This window comes from Schistocerca cancellata, chromosome 6, assembly GCF_023864275.1.
Source record: "Schistocerca cancellata isolate TAMUIC-IGC-003103 chromosome 6, iqSchCanc2.1, whole genome shotgun sequence".
Lineage (NCBI taxonomy): Eukaryota > Metazoa > Arthropoda > Insecta > Orthoptera > Acrididae > Schistocerca > Schistocerca cancellata.
The window spans coordinates 690,804,459-690,821,426 of NC_064631.1; the positions used below are offsets into that span (position 1 = coordinate 690,804,459).

The window sequence follows — 16,968 nt, forward strand, 5'->3', positions numbered from 1 at the left end:
AAAATAATGCTGCTGCTTTACTTCTCTTGAAGAATGTATGAACACCTTTTATTTATATAAGTCACATGTAGTGCGTAAATATAACAACATCCATCAATTGGATAACATCAGATTTTTGTCAAATCATAACATCCAACAACGAACATCTGCATGGAAGTATATCAGAAGAATGAATGAATCTGAATGACATTTCATTGACATTAATTTTGTCTTACAAGGGGAGGCCGCCAATTGTGAATTTCAGATTCGACTCGTACTGCGCATAATAAAACCTCATGGCCAGAGGTGTAATGTGGCAAAGCACCAAGATGCACTTCTCAGCCGTTGTCGAGAAAATCGACAGTTAAAAGAAACCGTTGCGGTGAAACACTCTCTACGATCTCTGATTTCCTAAAGCGTCGTGGCGCAGCGGTAAGCGCTCGGGTTCGTAATCCGAAGGTCGCTGGATCGAATCTCGCGCCATGCAACTTTTTTTTAGTATTTATTTTTTGTAATTCAAAAAAAAAAAAAATATATATATATATATATATATATATATATATATATATATATATATATATATATATATATATATATATATATAAAATAGAGGGAAACATTCCACGTGGGAAAAATATATTTAAAAAGAAAGATGATGAGACTTACCAAACAAAAGCGCTGGCAGGTCGATAGACACACAAACAAGCACAAACATACACACAAAATCTAGCTTTCGCAACCAACGCCGGTTGCCTCGTCAGGAAAGGGGGAAGGAGAAGGAAAGACAAAAGGATATGGGTTTTAAGGGAGAGGGTAAGGAGTCGATAGACACACAAACAAACACAAACATACACACAAAATTCAAGCTTTCGCAACCAACGGTTGCCTCGTCAGGAAAGAGGGAAGGAGAGGGAAAGACAAAAGGATTTGGGTTTTAAGGAAGAGGGATTGGAATGACTCCTTACCCTCTCCCTTAAAACCCAAATCCTTTCGTCTTTCCCTCTCCTTCCCTCTTTCCTGATGAGGCAACCGTTATTTGCGAAAGCTTGAATTTTGTGTGTATGTTTGTGTTTGTTTGTGTGTCTATCGACCTGCCAGCGCTTTTGTTTGGTAAGTCTCATCACCTTTCTTTTTAGATATATTTTTCCCACGTGGAATGTTTCCCTCTATTATATATATATATATATATATATATATATATATATATATATATATATATATATATTGGTCTTTAAATACATCTGCTTGTGTCTGTATATGTGTGGATGGATATGTGTGTGTGTGCGAGTGTATACCCGTCCATATATATATATATATATAGGTCTTTAAATATGTCTGCTTGTGTCTGTATATGTGTGGATGGATATGTGTGTGTGTGCGAGTGTATACCCGTCCATATATATATATATATATATATATATTGGTCTTTAAATATGTCTGCTTGTGTCTGTATATGTGTGGATGGATATGTGTGTGTGTGCGAGTGTATACCCGTCCTTTTTTCCCCCTAAGGTAAGTCTTTCCGCTCCCGGGACTGGAATGACTCCTTACCCTCTCCCTTAAAACCCACATCCTTTCGTCTTTCCCTCTCCTTCCCTCTTTCCTGATGAGGCAACAGTTTGTTGCGAAAGCTTGAATTTTGTGTGTATGTTTGTGTTCGTTTGTGTGTCTGTCGACCTGCCAGCACTTTCATTTGGTAAGTCACATCATCTTTGTTTTTAGGTGTGTGTATATATATATATATATATATATATATATATATATATATATAAAAAGAAAGATGATGAGACTTACCAAACAAAAGCGCTGGCAGGTCGATAGACACACAAACATACACACAAAAATCTAGCTTTCGCAACCAACGGTTGCCTCGTCAGGAAAGAGGGAAGGAGAAGGGAAGACAAAAGGATATGGGTTTTAAGGGAGAGGGTAAGGAGTCATTCCAATCCCGGGAGCGGAAAGACTTACAGTCTTCCCCCTAAGGTAAGTCTATCCGCTCCCGGGATTGGAATGACTCCTTACCCTCTCCCTTAAAACCCATATCCTTTTGTCTTCCCTTCTCCTTCCCTCTTTCCTGACGAGGCAACCGTTGGTTGCGAAAGCTAGATTTTTGTGTGTATGTTTGTGTTTGTTTGTGTGTCTATCGACCTGCCAGCGCTTTTGTTTGGTAAGTCTCATCATCTTTCTTTTTAAATATATTTTTCCCACGTGGAATGTTTCCCTCTATTATATATATATATATATATATATATATATATATATATATATATATATGGTTATAATAGAAGGAAACATTCCATGAAGGAAAAATATACCTAAAAACAAAGATGATGTGACTTACCAAATGAAAGTGCTGGCAAGTCGACAGACACACAAACGAACACAAACATACACACAAAATTCAAGCTTTCGCAACAAACTGTTGCCTCATCAGGAAAGAGGGAAGGAGAGGGAAAGACGAAAGGATGTGGGTTTTAAGGGAGAGGGTAAGGAGTCATTCCAGTCCCGGGAGCGGAAAGACTTACCTTATGGGGAAAAAAGGACGGGTATACACTCGCACACACACACACATATCCATCCACACATATACAGACACAAGCAGACATATTTAAAGACAAAGAGTTTGGGCAGAGATGTCAGTCGAGGCAGAAGTGCAGAGGCAAAGATGTTGTTGAATGACAGGTGAGGTATGAGTGGCGGCAACTTGAAATTAGCGGAGATTGAGGCCTGGTGGATAACGGGAAGAGAGGATATATTGAAGAGCAAGTTCCCATCTCCATAGTTCGGATAGGTTGGTGTTAGTAGGAAGTATCCAGATAACCCGGACGGTGTAACACTGCGCCAAGATGTGCTGGTCGTGCACCAAGGCATGTTTAGCCACAGGGTGATCCTCATTACCAACAAACACTGTCTGCCTGTGTCCATTCATGCGAATGGACAGTTTGTTGCTGGTCATTCCCACATAGAATGCATCACAGTGTAGGCAGGTCAGTTGGTAGATCACGTGGGTGCTTTCACACGTGGCTCTGCCTTTGATTGTGTACACCTTCCGGGTTACAGGACTGGAGTAGGTGGTGGTGGGAGGGTGCATGGGACAGGTTTTACACCGGGGGCGGTTACAAGGGTAGGAGCCAGAGGGTAGGGAAGGTGGTTTGGGGATTTCATAGGGATGTACTAAGAGGTTACGAAGGTTAGGTGGACGGCGGAAAGACACTCTTGGTGGAGTGGGGAGGATTTCATGAAGGATGGATCTCATTTCAGGGCAGGATTTGAGGAAGTCGTATCCCTGCTGGAGAGCCACATTCAGAATCTGATCCAGTCCCGGAAAGTATCCTGTCACAAGTGGGGCACTTTTGTGGTTCTTCTGTGGGAGGTTCTGGGTTTGAGAGGATGAGGAAGTGGCTCTGTTTATTTGCTTGTGTACCAGGTCGGGAGGGTAGTTGCGGGATGCGAAAGCTGTTGTCAGGTTGTTGGTGTAATGCTTCAGGGATTCCGGACTGGAGCAGATTCATTTGCCACGAAGACCTAGGCTGTAGGGAAGGGACCGTTTGATGTGGAATGGGTGGCAGCTGTCGTAATGGAGGTACTGTTGCTTGTTGGTGGGTTTGATGTGGACAGACGTGTGAAGCTGGCCATTGGACAGGTGAAGGTCAACATAAAGGAAAGTGGCATGGGATTTGGAGTAGGACCAGGTGAATCTGATGGAACCAAAGGAGTTGAGGTTGGAGAGGAAGTTCTGGAGTTCGACTCACTGTGAGTCCAGATCATGAAGATGTCATCAATAAATCTGTACCAAACTTTGGGTTGGCAGGCCTGGGTAACCAAGAAGGCTTCCTCTAAGCGACCCATGAATAGGTTGGCATATGAGGGGGCCATCCTGGTACCCATGGCTGTTCCCTTTAATTGTTGGTATGTCTGGTTTTCAAAAGTGAAGAAGTTGTGGGTCAGGATGAAGCTGGCTAAGGTAATGAGGAAAGAGGTTTTAGGTATGGTGGCAGGTGATCGGCGTGAAAGGAAGTGCTCCATCGCAGCGAGGCCCTGGACGTGCGGGATATTTGTGTATAAGGAAGTGGCATCAATGGTTACAAGGATGGTTTCTGGGGGTAACGGATTGGGTAAGGATTCCAGGCGTTCGAGAAAGTGGTTGGTGTCTTTGATGAAGGATGGGAGACTGCATGTAATGGGTTGAAGGTGTTGATCTACGTAGGCAGAGATACGTTCTGTGGGGGCTTGGTAACCAGCTACAATGGGGCGGCCGGGATGATTGGGTTTGTGAATTTTAGGAAGAAGGTAGAAGGTAGGGGTGCGGGGTGTCGGTGGGGTCAGGAGGTTGATGGAGTCAGGTGAAAGGTTTTGTAGGGGGCCTAAGGTTCTGAGGATTCCTTGAAGCTCTGCCTGGACATCAGGAATGGGATTACCTTGGCAAACTTTGTATGTGGTGTTGTCTGAAAGCTGACGCAGTCCCTCAGCCACATACTCCCGACGATCAAGTACCACGGTCGTGGAACCCTTGTCCGCCGGAAGAATGACGATGGACCGGTCAGCCTTCAGATCACGGATAGCCTGGGCTTCAGCAGTGGTGATGTTGGGAGTAGGATTAAGGTTTTTTAAGAAGGATTGAGAGGCAAGGCTGGAAGTCAGAAATTCCTGGAAGGTTTGGAGAGGGTGATTTTGAGGAAGAGGAGGTGGGTCCCGCTGTGACGGAGGACGGAACTGTTTCAGGCAAGGTTCAATTTGGATAGTGTCTTGGGGAGTTGGATCATTAGGGGTAGGATTAGGATCATTTTTCTTCGTGGCAAAGTGATACTTCCAGCAGAGAGTACGAGTGTAGGATAGTAAATCTTTGACGAGGGCTGTTTGGTTGAATCTGGGAGTGGGGCTGAAGGTGAGGCCTTTGGATAGGACAGAGGTTTCGGATTGGGAGAGAGGTTTGGAGGAAAGGTTAACTACTGAATTAGGGTGTTGTGGTGCCAGAGTGTGTTGATCGGGATTTTGAGGTTTTGGAGGGAGTGGAGCTGGAAGTGGGAGATTGAGTAGATGGGAGAGACTGGGTTTGTGTGCAATGAGAGGTGGTTGAGGTTTGCTGGAAAGGTTGTGAAGGGTGAGTGAGTTGCCTTTCCGGAGGTGGGAAACCAGGAGATTGGATAGTTTTTTGAGGTGAAGGGTGGCATGCTGTTCTAATTGGCGGTTGGCCTGTAGGAGGATGCTCTGAATAGCTGGTGTGGATGTGGGAGAGGAAAGGTTGAGGACTTTTATTAAGGATAGGAGTTGACGGGTGTGTTCATTGGCTGAGTTGATGTGTAGGTGAAGGATTAGGTGGGTGAGGGCAATGGATTGTTCAGTTTGGAACTGGTATAGGGACTGATGGAAAGAAGGGTTGCAGCCAGAGATGGGAACTTTAAGTGTGAGGCCTTTGGGAGTTATGCCAAATGTCAGACAAGCCTGAGAAAATAAAATATGTGAGCGTAATCTGGCTAGGGTGAAGGCATGTTTGCGGAGGGAATGTAAATAAAACTTAATGGGGTCGTTGTGGGGGTGTTGTGAGGGTGACATGGTATTAGAAGGTGGAAAGTTTAACATGAGGTTGAAATGAAAAAGAAAGATTGAAATATATGGGGAGAGATGAAGGCGAACTAGAAAGCAATTGGAGATCTGGTATGAAAAAAGGCGGAAAAGTGTTGGTTAAGTTGATCCTGTGGTGAACTTGGGTTGGTAGACAGCGATGTGCAAAATGGTTAGGTGGTTGTGTTGCCGCTAAATCACGTTAAAAGACGGAGAAATTCGGGAAAATTTCGAGAAAATTTCGAAAAAACGTATTAAAGGAGTGGTGTTGTGGTGAAAGATTACGAAAATGGGGCTAACAATTGTAGAAATAATGACGTTAAAACCTGTGGGGAGCGGCTAAAATGATCAGTGATGTGCGAAAAACGGAAGTGGAAATAAAGTTAAAGTTATTAGAACTAGCCGAAATGGTTGTTAAATACGTGAAAGGAGCTGTTATTGAACTAGAAACGGTGGATATTATAGCAGCGGTAGTGTTGAAAGCGGAAAATAAAATTTTTGGTTATGGTTGGGAAGTGGGTTACGTATTGTTGAGCATATATAGGCGGGATAAAATTGTATAGTAGATTACGGTAAAAGGAGAAGGTGAATACAAAGTGAAACTACTGGTAAAAACAGAAAGAGAAAATAAAGAGAAAAAAGAGAAATAAGACAACAGGAAAGATTTCGAAATGCAAAGGCGACAATAACAAACGTAATTGTTGGGTTCAAATTAATGATATGGTTATAATAGAAGGAAACATTCCATGAAGGAAAAATATACCTAAAAACAAAGATGATGTGACTTACCAAATGAAAGTGCTGGCAGGTCGACAGACACACAAACGAACACAAACATACACACAAAATTCAAGCTTTCGCAACAAACTGTTGCCTCATCAGGAAAGAGGGAAGGAGAGGGAAAGACGAAAGGATGTGGGTTTTAAGGGAGAGGGTAAGGAGTCATTCCAGTCCCGGGAGCGGAAAGACTTACCTTATGGGGAAAAAAGGACGGGTATACACTCGCGCACACACACACATATCCATCCACACATATACAGACACAAGCAGACATATTTAAAGACAAAGAGTTTGGGCAGAGATGTCAGTCGAGGCAGAAGTGCAGAGGCAAAGATGTTGTTGAATGACAGGTGAGGTATGAGTGGCGGCAACTTGAAATTAGCGGAGATTGAGGCCTGGTGGATAACGGGAAGAGAGGATATATTGAAGAGCAAGTTCCCATCTCCGGAGTTCGGATAGGTTGGTGTTAGTAGGAAGTATCCAGATAACCCAGACGGTGTAACACTGCGCCAAGATGTGCTGGTCGTGCACCAAGGCATGTTTAGCCACAGGGTGATCCTCATTACCAACAAACACTGTCTGCCTGTGTCCATTCATGCGAATGGACAGTTTGTTGCTGGTCATTCCCACATAGAATGCATCACAGTGTAGGCAGGTCAGTTGGTAGATCACGTGGGTGCTTTCACACGTGGCTCTGCCTTTGATTGTGTACACCTTCCGGGTTACAGGACTGGAGTAGGTGGTGGTGGGAGGGTGCATGGGACAGGTTTTACACCGGGGGCGGTTACAAGGGTAGGAGCCAGAGGGTAGGGAAGGTGGTTTGGGGATTTCATAGGGATGTACTAAGAGGTTACGAAGGTTAGGTGGACGGCGGAAAGACACTCTTGGTGGAGTGGGGAGGATTTCATGAAGGATGGATCTCATTTCAGGGCAGGATTTGAGGAAGTCGTATCCCTGCTGGAGAGCCACATTCAGAATCTGATCCAGTCCCGGAAAGTATCCTGTCACAAGTGGGGCACTTTTGTGGTTCTTCTGTGGGAGGTTCTGGGTTTGAGAGGATGAGGAAGTGGCTCTGTTTATTTGCTTGTGTACCAGGTCGGGAGGGTAGTTGCGGGATGCGAAAGCTGTTGTCAGGTTGTTGGTGTAATGCTTCAGGGATTCCGGACTGGAGCAGATTCATTTGCCACGAAGACCTAGGCTGTAGGGAAGGGACCGTTTGATGTGGAATGGGTGGCAGCTGTCGTAATGGAGGTACTGTTGCTTGTTGGTGGGTTTGATGTGGACAGACGTGTGAAGCTGGCCATTGGACAGGTGAAGGTCAACATAAAGGAAAGTGGCATGGGATTTGGAGTAGGACCAGGTGAATCTGATGGAACCAAAGGAGTTGAGGTTGGAGAGGAAGTTCTGGAGTTCTTCTTTACTGTGAGTCCAGATCATGAAGATGTCATCAATAAATCTGTACCAAACTTTGGGTTGGCAGGCCTGGGTAACCAAGAAGGCTTCCTCTAAGCGACCCATGAATAGGTTGGCATATGAGGGGGCCATCCTGGTACCCATGGCTGTTCCCTTTAATTGTTGGTATGTCTGGTTTTCAAAAGTGAAGAAGTTGTGGGTCAGGATGAAGCTGGCTAAGGTAATGAGGAAAGAGGTTTTAGGTATGGTGGCAGGTGATCGGCGTGAAAGGAAGTGCTCCATCGCAGCGAGGCCCTGGACGTGCGGGATATTTGTGTATAAGGAAGTGGCATCAATGGTTACAAGGATGGTTTCTGGGGGTAACGGATTGGGTAAGGATTCCAGGCGTTCGAGAAAGTGGTTGGTGTCTTTGATGAAGGATGGGAGACTGCATGTAATGGGTTGAAGGTGTTGATCTACGTAGGCAGAGATACGTTCTGTGGGGGTTTGGTAACCAGCTACAATGGGGCGGCCGGGATGATTGGGTTTGTGAATTTTAGGAAGAAGGTAGAAGGTAGGGGTGCGGGGTGTCGGTGGGGTCAGGAGGTTGATGGAGTCAGGTGAAAGGTTTTGTAGGGGGCCTAAGGTTCTGAGGATTCCTTGAAGCTCCACCTGGACATCAGGAATGGGATTACCTTGGCAAACTTTGTAAGTAGTGTTGTTTGAAAGCTGACGCAGTCCCTCAGCCACATACTCCCGACGATCAAGTACCATAGTCGTGGAACCCTTGTCCGCCGGAAGAATGACGATGGACCGGTCAGCCTTCAGATCACGGATAGCCTGGGCTTCAGCAGTGGTGATGTTGGAAGTAGGATTAAGGTTTTTTAAGAAGGATTGAGAGGCAAGGCTGGAAGTCAGAAATTCCTGGAAGGTTAGGAGAGGGTGATTTTGAGGAAGAGGAGGTGGGTCCCGCTGTGACGGAGGACGGAACTGTTCCAGGCATGATTCAATTTGGATAGTGTCTTGGGGAGTTGGATCATTAGGAGTAGGATTAGGATCCCCACTCCACCAAGAGTGTCTTTCCGCCGTCCACCTAACCTTTGTAACCTCTTAGTTCATCCCTATGAAATCCCCAAACCACCTTCCCTACCCTCTGGCTCCTACCCCTGTAACCGCCCCCGGTGTAAAACCTGTCCCATGCACCCTCCCACCACCACCTATTCCAGTCCTGTAACCCGGAAGGTGTACACGATCAAAGGCAGAGCCACGTGTGAAAGCACCCACGTGATTTACCAACTGACCTGCCTACACTGTGAAGCGTTCTATGTGGGAATGACCAGCAACAAAGTGTCCATTCGCATGAATGGACACAGGCAGACAGTGTTTGTTGGTAATGAGGATCACCCTGTGGCTAAACATTCCTTGGTGCACGGCCAGCACATCTTGGCACAGTGTTACACCGTCCGGGCTATCTGGATACTTCCCACTAACACCAACCTGTCAGAACTCCGGAGATGAGAACTTGCCCTTCAGCGTATCCTCTCTTCTCGCTATCCGCCAGGCCTCAATCTCCGCTAATTTGTAATTTCAATTTGCCGCCGCTCATACCTCACCTGTCTTTCAACATCATCTTTGCCTCTACACTTCCTCCCCGACTGACATCTCTGCCCAAACTCTTTGCCTTTACAAATGTCTGCTTGTGTCTGTGTATATGCGGATGGATATGTGTGTGTGTGTGCGAGTGTATACCTGTCCTTTTTTCCCCCTAAGGTAAGTCTTTCCGCTCCCGGGATTGGAATGACTCCTTACCCTCTCCCTTAAAACCCAAATCCTTTTGTCTTTCCCTCTCCTTCCCTCTTTCCTGACGAGGCAACCGTTGGTTGCGAAAGCTAGAATTTTGTGTGTATGTTTGTGTTTGTTTGTGTGTCTATCGACCTGCCAGCGCTTTTGTTTGGTAAGTCTCATCATCTTTCTTTTTATATATATATTTATATATATTAATTACAAAAAACAAATACTTAAAAAAAAGTTGCATGGCGCGAGATTCGATCCGGCGACCTTCGGATTACGAACACGAGCGCTTACCGCTGCGCCACGACGCTTTAGGAAATCAGAGATCGTAGAGAGTGTTTCACCGCAACGGTTTCTTTTAACTGTCGATTTTCTCGACAACGGCTGAGAAGTGCATCTTGGTGCTTTGCCACATTACACCTCTGGCCATGAGCTTTTATTATGCGCAGTATGAGTCGAATCTGAAATTCACAATTGGCGACCTCCCCTTGTTAGTAAAAATCTTATCTATTGTCAAAGTTATAGAAAATCTTATGAACAATTACAGAAACTGATAATTGTCAGCAAATCATAATGCACAGTGGTGATTCAGAATTTTTAATGAAAAGGTTGTACACTAGTATTCCTACAGGTACTTCCTCTCTCGAAGTTACTGTGACCATCGTCCCATCTGGAAGATTCACATCGTCCTTGGAATTATTCTCAACATGCAAATAAAATACAAATCCAGATAATATTTGTACTCTCCTGTATGATAACTTGTTTTATGGCTTTAATATGTAGGGATAAAAATCAGTTCTGCCATGGTGTTGTTTAACCCAACCCAAATTCATTGTCTTTTTTTTTCCAGTCATATTGTGATGTGCTTAACCATAGTAAGGTATAGTTGTCTTGGGTTCGATGTAGAGTACTTGGTTATTGTAGAAAAACCTTCAGTAAGCTGTGATTGGACAAAAAGCAAAATATTAGGATATTGCTTAAAATTAAGAAGAAAATAAGAAACATACTTTCTTATCCACGTCTACTGACAAATTATGTAATTATGGGTTAAAGAAATGAAGATTCCGTTAAGTGCTTGAGAAATAGCATATTTTAAACAGGCCTCCATTCTAAGTAATTTTTAACTGGCATGGTGCCAACTGGACATATGTGACCTTTGTAATGTTTGTGTAATAATTTATTATGTCAACAATTGCTTAGATATGTAAAAAATATTCACATTGCCAGTTTCGGCAAATATTTGCCATCTTTGGGTGTGCTTAGTGTTCAAAAAGCTTCATACAGATAAACAAATATAGCAGGCACTTCGAACATCTTAAAGTCATTTGACGTTTGAATGAATGTACGTCATATCGTTGCCTGATAAAGATAGCATTTTGTCATGACTTTGACATTCAAAGTTCCTACTATATTTGTTAGTCCTTATGAATCGTTTTGTGGATTAAGCATGTCTGAAGATGGCAAATATTTGATGAAACAGATAAAATGAATATTTTTTTTATCTAAATGATTGTTGACATAATAAATTATTATACTCTTTTCATACAGTGTGGGTATAAGTCATACCGAGCGAGGTGGCGCAGTGGTTAGCACACTGGACTCGCATTCGGGAGGACGATGGTTCAATCCCGTCTCCGGCCATCCTGATTTAGGTTTTCCGTGATTTCCCTAAATCGTTTCAGGCAAATGCCGGGATGGTTCCTGTGAAAGGGGATGGCCGATTTCCTTCCCAATCCTTCCCTAACTCCGAGCTTGCACTCCGTCTCTAATGACCTCGTTGTCGACGGGACGTTAAACACTAACCACCACCACCAGTATAAGTCATGATAAATGTCAGTGCATTCTCGTCAGATGCTAGGCTAGCAATAAGAGAAAAACAGCAGCAACTTAATGTAGTGAAGGGAGCATGTTTCTTCATAGTGGCAGTTTTCCTTTCAATTTGATTATGCCAAATCTAGCTTGGAGAAGAGCAAATAGTTTATAGCAATTTAGTGATAGTTATTTATTAAACCTTTGACAGCTAAGTGTGACACATGGAAACAGTGTCTCAAATGCCATTTTGTCATGCCTCTCTCTGTGTGATGAGTGCCGAATACCTTAGGCACACTCATCATTCCTCAGCATTTGGTTTCTTCTGGGCTTTTGATGGGTACCGGGAGTGCGAGAAATTTTGTTTATAATATTTACTTGTCATCTGGAGTCTATAACTGCACACAGTCTCGTAGCAAAGTGCAAATATGCAGAGTCATCAGAAATCATAGAGTTTAGATTGAAGTACCCTTATACACTTTTACAGCCAACTACTAAGTGTATTGAATTACCACAAAAACTGCTTATATCGAACAAACAAGGATTTCGTGTACCCTACACTGAGCTACAGTCCCTTGGGTATACAACAAATAACAGTGTGTGTTGTGACTCTGCCAAAAGTGCTGATATTGATCTGATGCTAATAATGATCTGACATTGAAGTTTTATATTGTCCATTGGAAGACCATCTATCAGGTTTAAGCAAGTAATAGTGTGATGGAAGTTTGCCAGTTGGGTTGCAATCGAATGGGCCTCATATTTCATCTCAGTGAAATGATAAACATGTATATGTTTAAAAACTTGTACAGTAGTCATCCACACAATGGCTTGGTGGTGTTGGACTATTGTGGCAGTCCAGTACGATCAAAGGGTTAATGTAGCTTCTGACAGATACTTCACTTTGTTAATGTTTACCTTGCATTCCACATCCCAGGTCTCCTTCAGGATGATGTCAGCCAAACAAGGTGAACTGAGTACTAATAGATTCCAGTTGATAAAATTTCCTGTTCCTCAGTTTTTCTCAACATTACTCCTAGTCTCTTTTCACTGATAGAATATAGACATAAGGCTTATGTATGTATAAGGTGTTCCTTACACATAGTCTCTGGTTGATCTTAGTAAATATTTTTCCTGGACAGAAAATAATCTTGGCTCTTTGCTATTCTCTATGTCTGATGTACTTACATGCAGTTCTTTGGGATTTACTATTGAGCTTTCTTTTAAAACAGGTAAACATGGATGACAAGGCAGTGGTGATCCCTTCTGATGAGGATGACAATGACTGCATCCCAGTGCCTGCAAAAATTGTCAAGATTCCAGAAATTCTTTTGGATGATGAGAATAAAGCTTTTACACGGACAAAGACCGTAAAGCGTTATATATATTCCTCTGATTCTGATGATGAGGAACAGGAAATTGTTAAAATTAAAAAGAGAAAACATTCCAGTAGTGATAGTGATTTTGCACCTGTTGATGGTGATAGTGATGAAGACACGGATAATGTCAGGAAGAAAGCGAAAAGAGGCGTGAAAAGTAAGGCCAAAGAACCAAGCTTGAGTAAACCCAAAAGGAAAGTGAAGGCAGATCTACAAGAAATTTCACCAAAAAAGAAAATAAAATTGGAACAGGGGACCACTAAAAAAACTAATAAAACTGCAACCAATAAAAAGCAGAGGGTAACAAAAACAAAGACAAATGTTAAGTCAGAAGATTTACTTTCAGAAGTCACTGTCAAAGAAGAAGTGTCACAATTAAATGACATAGAAGAAGTGAGTGAGGTCATAGAAGATGTTGATGAAAAAACAGATGTGAATAGTAAAACTAATAAACCTAGCACCAAGAAAGTCTTACCCAAGGTATGTAAATTCTTATCTCTTTTACTTTTCTTGAAAATTGTGGACAATGGTGTGTATGTGTGTGTTGTGTATGTGTGTGTGGGGGTTACAGGGTAAGTAACCATCTCATCTCACTTCTGTTCCACTTGTGCTTATTTCAGCCCTTTCTTTCCTATTTCTCTCTCTCTCTCTCTCTCTCTCTCTTTGTATGACTTTCTTCTACAATGTTCACAACCTTCTTTACAGGAATAGACTTATGGACAGACGCAACACAACATGCCCTAGGTGGTGACTCACCAAAGGCACAGAACTGATTTTGGCTACCTGCTAGGGAAATTTTGATAAAGCCAGCCTGCTATCTTTTGCATTGTTGCCTTACTAATTATTCAGCATATAATGACAGTTGCAATGTCAGCTATCTTACAAATGATATATAATGTAATATACAATCTAATAAATAGTTTAAAAACAAAGATGATGTGACTTACCAAACGAAAGCGCTGTCAGGTTGATAGACACACAAACATACACACAAAATTCAAGCTTTCGCAACCAACGGTTGCTTCATCAGGAAAGAGGGAAGGAGAGGAAAAGACGAAAGGATGGAATGACTCCTTACCCTCTCCCTTAAAACCCACATCCTTTCGTCTTTCCCTCTCCTTCCCTCTTTCCTGATGAAGCAACCGTTGGTTGCGAAAGCTTGAATTTTGTGTATATGTTTGTGTTTGTTTGTGTGTGTATCAACCTGCCAGCGCTTTTGTTTGGTAAGTCACATCATCTTTGTTTTTAGATATATTTTTCCCACATAGAATGTTTCCCTCTATTATATTCGTACTAATAAATAATTTAATAGATAAAAAAATCTCATATCAAAAACTGGTGGTTTTCATTGATTTTCAAATGATATAGTTATGTATAATAAAGTGTCATCCAAAAAAATTATAGTATAATCCATCCATACATGAGACAATGTTCGAGCGTAGTCCCCATGTTATTCAACCTGTACCTTGAATAAGCTGTGTAGAAAACTGAGGAGAAATGTGGAAAGAGGATTAAGGCAATGAAGGGAGAAGACATAAAAGCTTTGAGATTTCCTGATGATGATATTTATCAAGATGATAATTGTTGTGGTCTTCAGTCTGAAGATTGGTTTGATGCAGCTCTCCACAGTATTTTATCCCGTGTGAGCCTTATCATCTCTGTCTAACTATTGCAACCTACAAAGTATATCCCCCCCCCCCCCCCCCCCCCAAATTCATTGCCTCCTCATTAGGTATTCAATTTGCCTATCTAACCTTCAGCATTCTTCTGTAGATTCACATTTCAAAAGATTCTATTCTCTTCTTCTCTGAACTGTTATTGGTCCACGTTTCACTTCCGTACAAGAGAACATTCCAGACAAGTATGAGGGACATGCAGTAAGTAATGAAATATTTTTTTCTGAAAGCAGGTTGGTTTTATTCAGGATTCCAATACTCCATATTATTCCCCACTCTATTGGCAGAAAAACTCTATTTTTCAACATAATCTCCATTCAGTGCGGTGATCTTATGCACCTTACTGGGAGGGCTTGTATGCCTGTCTGGTACCACTCTACCATGGAGGAGGATATCAAACATAATAACCCTTTCAGAGTCCCAGAAGACTGTCGTCATGACTTTACTGGGTGAGTGTATGGCTTTGAACTTTTTCTTTGGAGGAGAGGTGGTGTGGCACTACTCCATGGATTACCATTTTGTTTCCAGTTGGAAGTGATAAATTCATGTTTTGTTGATGATGTTCAACAAAAAATTGTCCCTCTCAGACTTGTAACATGCAAGCAATTCCATACAGATGGTTCTTCGCTGCTCTTTATGGTCTTCTGTTAGTCGGCGAGGAACTCAGTGGGTGCCCCAAATAGTTAACATGTGTGCCAGCACTACCAACAGAGACATCCAGTTTTTACAGCGAGGTGTTTGATTGTGATCAGTCAGTCACCCTAAATGAGACTGTCCACATGTTCCAACATTGCAGGAGTCCCAGTTGTGTGCGGCCGGCTGTCACGCGGTAGATTGTGTTGACAGATGCCTCTCCCGATGACTCACCGTGCTTTTGTTCTTTGTAGATATTATTCGGGCACCTATGAATATATGCGATGCTCTGGTTTTCGTCCAAAAGAAACTCAATGACAGGTCTCTGCTTGGAATGCACCTCCGTTACAGATGCCATTTTAAAGGTTAAGTATAGTGGTGCTACCTGTCGATACTTCGTGTAACTACAGGGCCTGAAGCGGGAATATTCCATGATGTCCCACAACAAATTCTGTACTTTTCAACTAAAACTGGCTGAGAAATAAATTGTTATTTTACATGAGTGTCCCTCATATCTTCAGGAGATTCTTCCTAACATTTAAATTCATCCTTGATCTTAACAGACTGCACTTTGTATCCTCCCCGTGTTGGCTATCATAGGTTACTTTGCTGACCAAATAACAAAACTCATCTATTACTTTCAGTGTCTAATTTCCTAATCTAATTCCTTCAACTTCAAATTTTATTTGACTACATTCCTTTACCCACATTTTACTTTTGTTGGTGTTCATAGGCTACAAGGCTTGTCACACAGCTTTCTCAACCACTGCTTCCCTTTAGAATCATGTCATTTGATGTGTACAATGACAGTCTGCCTTCTGTACAAGTTGTAGATAATTTTTCACTCTTGTATTTTATCACTGTTACTTTCAAAACTTCAAAGAAGAAAGTAGAGTTAAAATGTAAAAAACTATCCATAAATCTACAAATGCTATAATTATAGCTTTGTCGTTTTGCAATTATCTTCTAAGGTAATTCATTTTGTCGATATTAGTATGCGAGTTCCTACATTTCTCTGAAACCCATAATGATATTCCCCAAGTCTTTCTGTTCTTCTGTAACTAATTTGTGTATTGAAATTGTAAAAGGCTTTCTCTAACTCTACAAATGCTAATAAGTTAGACTGCCTTTCTTCAGTGCAACTTCCAAAATAAGTCACAGGGTCAGCATTGCCTCACATGTTGCTACATTTCTTCAGAACTCAAACTGGTCTTCCTATAAACTTGACTTCTTCCAGTTTTTCTATTCTCCAGTAAATAGCCATGACATTTTGTAGGCATTGGTTTAATTTGATTTATGTGAGAAGCCCAAACACAGTGTTCTTAGCCTGCTGTTGCGTGCACTGAAATTAAGTTTATTGTGCACTTTTCCCCCATATCATCTAGTAAAGCCAACCCTTTCGCTGTTGTGGAGTTGTATACACATTCTACTCCACCGTTCCCCAGGTGTTGTGGATGTGCATGTGCATACACGTGCCACTTAGGTTTCTCTACAGTGCTATTGACGTCTGTATGTGTCCTGAGCTGCCACCCTTACACTGCTGTGAACGAGTTGTGTCCACGTCTGATGAATAAAGATTTATCATAAAAATTTATCATACAACGTATGTGCCTTTTTGTGTCATACCACTTGGAAAAAAACTCATTTTAACGTCTTGGGTCATTTATGAAATTTGACAATTGTTATGACCATATAATTCCTGATTCACAGGGATGGAAATGGGTGCATCATGTGCAACCATCCATTGGTTATAAAAATCAATGACTTGAGAACAAAATGAGATACTGTTTTTCTCTCAATTTTGTGCAACTTTTTATTATTTCATTTGATGCAGCACAGTAACTATGCCATAATGAAGAGAAGTTCAGTCCTTTATTAAAACTGAATGATAAATATTTCATAGTGGCCGAAACACTGTTTATCAGCACAGGTGTCAGCACTGAGTCAATGACCCAAATATTCTGTAGGGC

General features: G+C 42.1%; 1 protein-coding gene across 2 annotated transcripts in view; it reads left to right on the forward strand.

Moving 5' to 3' along the window:
* The window catches only part of LOC126191369 (S1 RNA-binding domain-containing protein 1), a 263,508-nt gene that overhangs the window by 70,536 nt on the left and 176,004 nt on the right, over positions 1-16,968 (forward strand). For both annotated transcript variants that reach the window (XM_049932214.1, XM_049932215.1), the window contains one exon: positions 12,543-13,169. In XM_049932214.1, coding sequence (XP_049788171.1) covers positions 12,549-13,169 — 621 coding nt within the window. In that variant the 5' untranslated portion in view covers positions 12,543-12,548. The remainder of the gene's footprint in view (positions 1-12,542; positions 13,170-16,968) is intronic.